General features: G+C 35.6%; 1 protein-coding gene across 1 annotated transcript; it reads right to left on the reverse strand.

Moving 5' to 3' along the window:
* Nucleotides 1–2,070: 2,070 nt before the first annotated feature.
* Nucleotides 2,071–9,111, reverse strand: LOC138338854 (uncharacterized). Its single transcript, XM_069289939.1, has 4 exons — nucleotides 8,862–9,111; nucleotides 3,211–3,282; nucleotides 2,812–3,093; nucleotides 2,071–2,297 (listed from the first exon to the last, which is right to left on the reverse strand). Exons 1-4 carry the CDS (start codon nucleotides 9,109–9,111, stop codon nucleotides 2,071–2,073), a joined length of 831 nt encoding a protein of 276 aa, XP_069146040.1.
* Between the last annotated feature and the right edge of the window lie 812 nt (nucleotides 9,112–9,923).

The raw sequence follows: 9,923 nt of genomic DNA on the forward strand, positions 1-9,923 counted from the left end.
CTAAATCCTAAAAATATGTAAACTCTAAACCTAAAAATATAAAAAAACCTAAGTCCTAAACCACAAACCTTAAAAAACCTAAGAAACACTAATCCTTAAAAATCCTAAAAAACCCAAAAACCCCTAAAAATAAAAAACACTATTCTTTACCCTTTAAAACACTAAATAGTATATGTTAAACCCTAAAAATAACTAAGCTTTAAACTAGATAAGGAATTAAGGTGTTACTTTGCAATAAATTTTACTGGTACAAGTGTGGTATTATGACCCTTATATGAGAGTAATAAAGTGTGGCTTCGTTATTAGACTAACAAGTGCATTAAAAGATGTACCCGAGATTTATGTAGTCAAACAAAATTCTTATTAAGTTAATTTTTTTCGTGTTCATATCGATATTATATTTGAGTTGTCGATGTGGATTAGACTAATCTAAGCATTATTTATTACCCTTAAGAGTCTGGTCGAAGCAATCTTATATAGACAATGATAAGCCTCTTAAATAAAGTTCAATTTTCCTCCCGTTAGGTAGATGTGGAGTCCGATGTATACCCTTCCAAAGGTATAAAGGCATGCTGGCGTGATCACTAAATTGATTGCCCGCAGAGGGTACTTACAACCTACTTTGCTAGTAGTTTTGGGACTGTTGGGTACGCTAAACCCTTGTTAAACTCGGTAATATGCTACTCCCAATGAATTCTATAAATTTACTGATCATGTCTGAGTTTCTGTAAATACTAGATAGCTCGAAAATAAACATGCAAACTAAGAATACAACAGTTCATCTGATAATTATTTATTTATAACAGAGTCATGTATATCTAAAGTGTCTTAAATATCTGACTAGCATGTGTAATTCAAGAACTAAAGAAATACAAAGCAAGGGTTCCTAAATTCAAGCGATAATCTGAGTAATAACAAGATAAAACTGATTTGGAACATATATTTAATAAATTCATGAAGTTCTATCAAAATTCTAGACACACTATCTAATCATGATTTGAGATCAAGAATCTAACTAAAATTAGGGACCCAATGGGTGAACGAAACCCACTAGTGAAATTCCACATACATGGTGATGAAATTCACAGAGAAACACTTAAATTTCTGGGCTAGAACTGCTCGAAACTTGATTCGTTCTTGAACTAGTTTTCTTGAGCTTTTTCTCGTTTCTTACTTGTAATATTCTTACTTTTAATTTAATGATTTGACTTAGATATGTTTTAGTTATTTTTCTAGGATTAAACTGACTAAATTCTGATGTTTGTGGTAAAAATGACATAACATAAGATTTAAATGAAGTGGAAAAGGACCAAAAGACCCCTGGATAAGTTGATGTCGGACCAAGCGACGGTCAGGACTGACAGTCTGTCGTTTGACCGATGCCCCGTCGTTGTGTATGTCGATTGGCCCTGTTCGGTAGGCCCTTACTCTGTGGGTAAGTCATGGTACACCTAATTCATTTTGTGCAAAGAGTTATGAGCATTTGAAATTGACCCAATTATATCTCCCCTTAACTATCTGCTAATTTTCCACCTACATTCTGTAAGTCAACCTACAAACAGTGCTGGTCATCTGTAGCTCTTGTCAGAGAGTGGGTGAAGGGAGTATTGATCGATGTTCATGGACTACGGTCTGTCGTCATACCTACGGACCGTATGTTCATCCGTCGTCCAAGACGTAACTAATTTTTCTGCGCGAAATTTTTGGAAGTTTCTTAGCCCATCAACGGTTGTACAGGACGGACCGTGGTTCAGACTATGGTCCGTCGATGCCACCGTTGGTTGCACCTAAAGATTTTTTTCTAAAATTTTTTTTTTGTCTTATTTGGCTACGAGTGTTACATTATCTTCCTCTTGGGAACATTTATCCTCGAATGAAGACTAAACTAGATAAAATAGAGGGAGAGAGATGCAAACCCTACTACTAAACATTAAGAACTAAGTTTTTTTAACTTAAATGAGTTCTAAGTACATTCAATTATGATAAAAATGCAAATACAAACTGAGGAAACATGATTCTAAAATTTAATTTACGCTTGATTTACTGGAAAATTGAAGAGGAACTATTACCTCAAGCTGGAGTGGAATCGGAAGAAAAGAGGTGAGGATACTTGGCTTTCATGGCTGCTTCTACTTTCCAAGTACGTCCCTCTACTGACTGACTCCTCCACAAAACCTTGACTGGAGCGATTTCTTTACTTCTCAACCTTCTAACCTGACGGTCAAGAATCTCAACTGGTACATCCCCATAAGAAAGACTATCTTTCACTGCCACACTCTTTAATTGCACTACAAAGGCTGGATCACCCACACACTTCTTCAAGAGTGAGATTTGGAAGACCGGATGCACTGCTGCTAATTCTGTTGGCAACTCTATCTCATATGTCACCTTGCCAACCCTTTCAAGATCTTGTAAGGGCCTACATATCTAGGACTGAGATTCCCTTTCTTTCCAAATCTGATAACCCCTTTCAAAGGTAAGACCTTCAGAAAAACCCAAGTTCCCTTGTCCTTACATCTGCATAAGATTTCTAACAAATTTGGGCTGCCATAAGTCTCTCCCTAATGAGTTGCACTTTCCCCATAGCATAACAGACTAAATCGGGCCCTATCAAAGTTGCTTCACGAACTTCAAACCAACCAACATGAAATTTACATCTATGCGCATATAAAACCTCATAAAAGGCCATTTGAATGTTAGAATTCTAGCTATTGTTGTAGGCGAACTCAATAATAGGAAGGTGATGCTCCCAACTAACTTTGAAATTGTTCACACATGCTCTCAACATATCCTCTAAGGTCTAAATTGTACCCTCTGCCTGCCCATCCGTCTGTGGATAAAATGATGTACAAAGGTTAACTTGAGTACCAATACCTTTCTTAAATGACTTGTAGAAATGATAGGTAAACTCAGAACCTCTATCTGAGATAATTGACAAAGGAACCCCATGTAACCTCACAATCTCAATAATGTAAAGCCATTCATAGTCTTCTGCCGAATATGTAGTTTTGATCTCCAAGAAGCGAGAAGACTTAGTAAGCGTAACAACTATCACCCAAATGGAGTTATGCTGTCTGCGAGTACGAGGTATCCCTGTAATGAAATCCATATTGATCACATTTCAGTTCCAAGTAGAAATATCGATATATTGAGTCATACCTCCTGGTTTCTAATCTTCTACCTTGACTTGCTTGCAATTGGGAAACTTACTTAAAAATTTGCTATATCCCTCTTCATGCCATTCCACCAATAGAACTTCCTGCAGATTGTGGTATGTAGCACCTGTATGAATAAAATACATAGTGTTATAAGCTTCTGCAAGAAAATGTTTTCTCGACTCGTCCACTTCACGAGCACACAATTAACCCTAATAGCGACATACACCATCTCAACCTTCGGCGAAAACCTCTACCCTTTGATTGTGGACTGTATTCTTATGTTAAAGCAAAATTGGATCACTGTCTTATTTTTCTTAGCCTCCACCTCCAAAGAAGATTCTGCCCATTCTGAACTGTTACATCATTGTATGATATGCGCATAAGCGAACTCCCAAGCAAGCAAGCCCGTGAACATCCTTAACTAGCTCATTCCATTATTCCTCAACATGGGATACACTACCTATAGATAATCTACTAAGAGCATCTGCTACTACATTAGCCTTACCAGGATGATAGTGCACACTCATATCTTAATCCTTAAGGAAATCTAGCCATCTCTTCTAGCGAAGATTCAACTCTTTCTAGGTGAACACATGTTAAAGGCTTTTATGGACAATGAACAAATCAACGTGAACACCATACAAGTAGTGTTTGAATATCTTGAGTGCACACACCACTGCTTCAAGTTCTAGGTCATAAATTAGATAGTTGTTCTCATGAACCTGAAGTTGTCTTGAGGCAACACACAACTTAGGTGAACTCTGGATGTATCACAATAGATCACATAACCATCTGACCTCTCTGGTAAAATCAAGACAGGAGTTGTACTCAATCTTGTTTTCAATTCATCAAATCTTTTCTCACAGTCATCTGACCATTTAAACTTGACCATATTTTGAGTAAACCTAGTTAATGGTTAGACTATGGAAGAGAATCCTTCCACGAACCATCAGTAATAACCCGCTAGACCTAAGAAACTTCTAATATCTATAGCGGAGGTTGGTCCGGGCCACTGTTTCACTGATTTTATGTTCTTTTAATCCACTAGGATCCCTTCTCTAGATACAATGTGACCAAGAAAAGCAATAGATTGCAACCAGAACTCAGATTTGATAAACTTAGCGAATAAGTGGCGATCCTTGAGAGTCTGCACAACAACTCTCAAATTACTTGCATGTTATTTCTCTCTACTAGAGTAAATAAGGATATCATCAATAATGACGATAATGAACAAGTCCAAGTACTGTTTGAACACTCTGTTCAATAAATCAAGGAAAGTTGTAGGAACATTAGTTAATCCCAATGACATAACTACAAATTCATAATGACCATACCAAGTTCTGAAGGCTATTTTTGGAGTGTCAATATCTCTGACTCTGAGATGATGATAACCCGATCTAAGGTAAATCTTTGAGAAATGGCTAGCACCCTGAAGTTGGTCAAACAATTCTTTAATCTTGGGGATGGGATAATTATTCTTGATTGTGTCCTTGTTCAACTGTCTATAGTCAATGCAAATTCTAATAGAACCATCTTTCTTCTTTACGTACAAAACTGGTGCACCTCATAGTGACATACTAGGTCTGATGAAGCCCTTATCTAGAAGGTCTTTCACTTGATCTTTGAATTACTTATGCTCTCCTTGAACCATTCTTTAAGGAGGAACAAAAATAAGATGGGTATCTTGAAGGAGATCAATTCTAAAGTCGATTTCCCTTTCGAGAGGAACTGTGGGAAGATCTTTTTGATATTCATAGACTTCACGAACTTACTCAAGAGTTGGTATTTCATGGCTAGAATCCTTAACCCGAACTAGATGATACAGATAACCCTTAGATATCATCTTTCTGGACTTAAGGTATGAAATAAATAGACACAAAGGAGCTAAGCTACTACCTTTCCATTCTAAGATTTGTTCGTCTAGACACTGAAAACAAACAATCCTAGCTCTACAATCGTCTGAGGCATGACATGAGTGCAACCAATACAAGCCTAGAATAACATCGAAGTCTACCATTTTTAACACTACTAGATCTGCTGAGGTTAGTTTCTAAGAGACTGTGACAGGCAATTTCTAGCTATAACTGGGTCACCTACTCGAAAAGAGACTGAGAGAGGTTCTGAGAGAGTTTCTGGACTAACACTGAATTGGACTGCTATATTGAGTTATAAAAGACATAGTCATCTGTGTTGTCTTTCAACTTAGTAAATTCAACCATATGTGAGTCACGTCCTTAAGATAGTAGGATGCCAACTTCACCTATCACTTCCAATTACTTGCATCACACCTAATATTTTCTTACCATCATTAATGAACTTCATGGGTCCTTACTAACTTATGAACCTAAAAACATAGGCAGATTCATCCTAACAAAATAAGAAACTCTGATTGCCCCTAATCGATCATTTCAATTAGTAGGAACTCAAACCTGCTGATTGTTCTAGTTATTCATACTCTGAGCCAAAAGATGAATTGGCATTCTTAAAATCTACATTAGAACTTTCTTATCTAGTACTAGAAGAACTGAATTAGCATTGTGTGCATTAGCATTCCATGCCTAAGCTCTACAATAAAGCATGACCTTAAGAGCACAATGTCAAGTTAAAATGGAATATGATCATACCTTACGCACGATAGGAGTAACAAGAAAGTGAAGTTCCCAAAACACTTCCTAGCCTCCCTCTCAGAAGATATGGTACAATTCACACCCATGAAACTCTATTAATGTGGCTTTTTCAGACATCCTTGGAATCTTGAACCTCGTTCTCTGATACAAAGTTTTGTAACGCCCTCAGAAACCCCCGAGAAGCATACACAGAACATAGAACCACAAGAGATCCTAAGTTATCCCTGTTGGAATAATCATCAGCATACTAAAGTTATTAAACTTATGTGGAAGATAAATCATAATTAAATTTGAAAAGATGGGCAATACCTATATTCTATAACTAAGATATTTGAAAACAATGAGTTTAATACAAAGGAAATATTAACTCAATACTTACATGAATCTAACTATATCTGTAAATAGGCTCTAAATTGGAATTAAAATGTTGGGACAAGCCCCAGTTAAATCTAGCAAAAACTAAAACTAAATGACTAAAAGAATGAAATGAAACGCATGACTGTTTTCATCAGAAAATGAGGACTCACCACTGAATCTGTTGAACTGAAGATCGTAGAGCATGTATGCGTCAGTACTTGAAAGGTACTGAGCGTCTAGGATTGAGTAAAGCTTAAATATCACATAACTTAACAAACTTAACAACTAACATAATAATCTAAATTCTGAGCTAGATGAAGCAATGACAAATTTATAACATTCTTAAACTAAATACAAAATATACTGATAAATGGTCAATGCAGAGAGTCTGAATGTTTGGTAGGATCTACTAATAACGAATAATAAAAACATATGAGCTAAATGTGGAGTCCGATGTATACACCCCATCAAGAGGACCCAATAAACCCTACCAAATGTATAACGGAATGTTGACATGATCACTAAATTGATTGCCAACAGAGCGGAATTACAACCAAATTTGGCTAGTAGTTATGGGACTATTGGGTACGCTGAACCCTAGTCCAACTCGATATGATGCGACTCCAATTGAATTATTTATATTTACTATTTATGTTTGAGTTTTTGTAAATACTAGATAGCTTGAAACTGAACATGCAAAATGAGAATGCAAAAATTAATCTGGTAATTATGCATTTATAACTGAGGCATATATATCTGAAGTGTTTGAAATATCTAACTAGCATGTGTAATTCAAGATCTAATTAAATAAAAATCTACGGTTCTGAAATTCATGCGATAATCTTAATAATAACATGATAATCTTATTTGGAACATATATTTAATAAATTAATGAAGTTTTATCAATGTTCTAGAAATCCTAGGTCTAATCATGATGTGGGAATCAAAAATCTGACTAAAACTAGGGACCCATTGGTGAAAGTAACCCACTAGTGAAATCCCACATCCATGGTGATGAAATTCACGGAGAAAACATAGATTTCTGTTCGGAACTGCTGGAAACTTGCTTCTTCCTTGAACTAGGGTTCTTGAGCTTTTTCTCCTTTCTTGCTTCTAATTTTCAAACTTTTGAATTAATGATTTGATATAGATATATTTTAGTTATGTTTCTTCACTTAAACAGACTAAAATCTAATTATTTAATGTCAACACCACATAACATAAGGTTTAAACAAAGAGAGAAAACACCAAAAGACCCCTGGATAAGGTTATGTTTGACCAAACGCTGGCCAGACTAACAGTCCGTCGTCTAACCGACGCCCCGTTGTTGGGTCTGTCGACTAGGCCTGTTCGATTGTCCTTTACTAAACTGGGGTTTGATTTTATCATGCTCAGTTTATATGAAAAGCTAATTCAATTATCTATTTGTGGGTAGGTCATGGGACATCAAATTCATTTTGTGCTAGTATATATGACCATTTAAAGTTTACCAAACTGCTTTTCCCTTTAACTATCTAAAAAGATTTTCAACTACAAACAGAACTACTGAACATAGGTCCACCTACAGACCATGTTGGTCATCCGTATACATGTCAGAGAGTTGGTGAAGGGAGTATCGATCGACGGCCATGGACTACAGACAGTCCTCTGACCTATGGACCATAAGTCCGTCCGTTGTACAAGACTTAACAAATTTTTCTAAACTAAATTTTTTGGAAGTTTTTGATCTGATTGACGGTTGTGCAGGACGGACCGTGGGTCAGGCTTCGGTCCGTCGTTGCCGCCGTTGGTTGCACTTTTATATTTTTTTCTGTAAAGGTAGTTTTTGGTGTGTTTTTGCTACGGGGTTTTATATATATTTCAAGTTGTGTTGATGAATTATTATGAACAATATAATGATAAAAGATAAATATAAGATTTTGTCAATCTTGTAAAAGTAGAGTAAATTTGAGGAAGATTCTAATTTGACTTGAGGTTTTGTTGTTGAGGCAAGAGTGGAGGAGTACATTTATAGTTTAAGAGAAAATACTTCAAGTTTACATAAGAAAGGGAAAGAGATGGCTACTTCAAGTTGTATATATGAAGTACGATGACAGTATAATGATAAAACTGAATTATAAGATTTTGCCAATCTGGTAAAAGGAGAATAACGTTCAAAAGAACAATAAATAGATGTTGAAAGATCATTAAATTTTATTTTGTTTTTCCTATTATCTAGGTAAGATTTTTTGATATCTATCTTCTAGGTTTTAATAAGAACGTCTTCTTATGTATTGCTCTATTTCTTTTGAATGTTTTTATTTAGAAATTGTGTTTCACGCATTAACCAAGTTAAGAAGTTCATTGTCGCATTTTTCCACTACAAGCTTCTCTGAACACTAAGGGGTCATTTTGTAGAGTATATTAACAAAAAGAAAGCTTGCATTAGATCTTTGTATTAGTAGTACCTTGTTTGATACATTTTTACATTTTATGTACAATCTATTGTGTATTGGGAAGTATATTACTAATATCATTGATTTCTAGGTATTAGTAATGCAAAAGAATTTAATACATGAATAAGAACTTTAAAGAAACAAATAACCTTCAAAAGGACTTTTACATCTTTTTTACCATAATTGTGATTTTGTGAAGGATACTTTTGTAAATAATCGTCAACATGGGCTACACTACCCATAGATAATCTGCTAAGAGCATCTTCTACTATATTTTACTTTACCAAGATGATAATGCACACTCATATCATAATCGTTGAGGAACTCAAGCCATCTCCTATGGTAAAGATTAAACTCTTTATGGGTGAACATATACTGAAGGCTCTTATGATCAATGAACATTTCTACTTGAACACCATACAAGTAGTTTCTCCAAATCTTGAGTGCAAACACCACCACTGCAAGCTCCAGGTCATGAGTTTGAAAGTTCTTCTCATGAGCCATAAGCTGTCTAGAAGCATCTGCTACAACCATACCTCGATGCGTTAACACGCAATCTAGTCAAACTCTAGATGCATCAAAATAGATCACATAACCATATGAACCCTTTGGTAGAGTCAAGACAGGAATTGTAGTCAATGTTGTTTTCAATTCTGCAAACTTTTCTCACAATCATCTGACTATTAAAACTTTACCATCTTCTTAGTTAACCTAGTCAATGGTGAGGCTATAGATGAGACTCCTTCCATGAACCTTCTGTAGTAACCCTCTAGTCCTAAGAATCATCTGATATTTGTAGTAGAGGTTGGTCTGGGTAATTGTTTAATTGCTTCTATATTCTGTGAATCTACTCGGATCCCTTTACTACATACGATGTGACCAAGAAAACCAACAGAATGCAACAAGAACTCACATATGCTAAACTTAGAAAATAACAGGAAATGCTTGAGAGTCTACAGAACAATTCTCAAATGACTCGCATGTTTATCCTCATTCCTAGAGTAAATTAGTATATCATCAATAAAGATGATAACGAACAAGTCCAAATACTATTTGAACACTCTATCCATCGAATCCATGAATACTATAAGAGCATTGGTTAGTCTAAATGACATAACTACAAATTCACAGTGACCATACCATGTTTTGAAGGCTATTTTTGAATTGTCACTATCTCTGACTCAAAACTGATGATAACCCAATCTGAGGTCCATCTTTGAGAAGTGACTGACATCCTGAAATTGGTCAATCAAGTCATCAATCCTAGGCATGGATACTTATTCGTGATTGTGACCTTATTCATCTTTCTATAGTTATTGCACATTCTGAAAGAACAATCTTTCTTC

Source organism: Solanum lycopersicum, chromosome 10, assembly GCF_036512215.1.
Source record: "Solanum lycopersicum chromosome 10, SLM_r2.1".
Taxonomy (NCBI): domain Eukaryota; kingdom Viridiplantae; phylum Streptophyta; class Magnoliopsida; order Solanales; family Solanaceae; genus Solanum; species Solanum lycopersicum.